Genomic DNA, 827 nt, shown 5'->3' on the forward strand with positions numbered 1-827 from the left:
ACCATCGCTGAGCGTCAGAAAGCTTCGGCCGCTGTTTGACAGAGAAGTCCGACAGAAACCTGGAATAAGAGATACAAGAGCTCCAGGAGGTCTGAGCGGTCCGGACCGCCGACACCGAGCCGGATCCAGATCCCCTCTGACGGCACCCGGGTCCTTCTGGTACCAAACTCCTTCTGGATGCTCTTCCTGAACTAAGCTTCTGCAAGAAACCGGACTGGTACCAGTTTGTTTCTCTACTGGTTATCTGGCTCTTCTTGGATCCCTAAAGCCAGAAAGACTTCTCGAAAACCAGTTCACTCTGGAAGATTTAGTGGCACCAAATACATTTTTTGGACACTGAAGACCCGACATATTCTGGACACACAACCTGTACCAGACTCTTTTGAGACGCTCCAGTTTCCTTGTGGATTCTTAACCAGTAAAATATCTCAAACGCCAACACTCCACTCCATTTGGACTGGGGGGTTCTCTCCCCGGACCAGTTTGAAAGTATTTGCAGGCGCTGTCTTGGTACTGGGACAGGTCCAGTCCCTGTGCTGGGCTCTGTGGGGAGCAGCATGGTGGTGGGTCTGAGGCCGCTCTGCCTGCTGCTCCACCAGTTTAAGTCTGGATGCTCTGTGGAGTTCGTCAAGGGGAACAGAAACAACAACAACATGGGGAAACAGGTGCAGGTGAGATGGAGGAAATATTCTTCTTCTTCTCCTAATACTGTTTGTTATGTTAGTTTTTTTATTAGTGTAATCTTACGTATCTTTTTGTAGTATTTAGGTTATACTGTTTTGCTTTTTTTGGGGGGGGGTAGTTCCACTTTAAAGTTAATATTCGTG

General features: G+C 48.1%; 1 protein-coding gene across 1 annotated transcript in view; it reads left to right on the plus strand.

The window, feature by feature from the left end:
- Nucleotides 1-553: 553 nt before the first annotated feature.
- The window catches only part of arhgef3 (Rho guanine nucleotide exchange factor (GEF) 3), a gene marked incomplete at its 3' end in the record, with an annotated part of 9,518 nt that continues 9,244 nt past the window's right edge, over nt 554-827 (plus strand). The window contains exon 1 of the mRNA XM_079218211.1: nt 554-671. Coding sequence (XP_079074337.1) covers nt 558-671 — 114 coding nt within the window. The 5' untranslated portion in view covers nt 554-557. The remainder of the gene's footprint in view (nt 672-827) is intronic.

The sequence above is a fragment of the Taurulus bubalis genome (genome assembly GCF_910589615.1).
Source record: "Taurulus bubalis genome assembly, chromosome: 5".
Classification (NCBI taxonomy): domain Eukaryota; kingdom Metazoa; phylum Chordata; class Actinopteri; order Perciformes; family Cottidae; genus Taurulus; species Taurulus bubalis.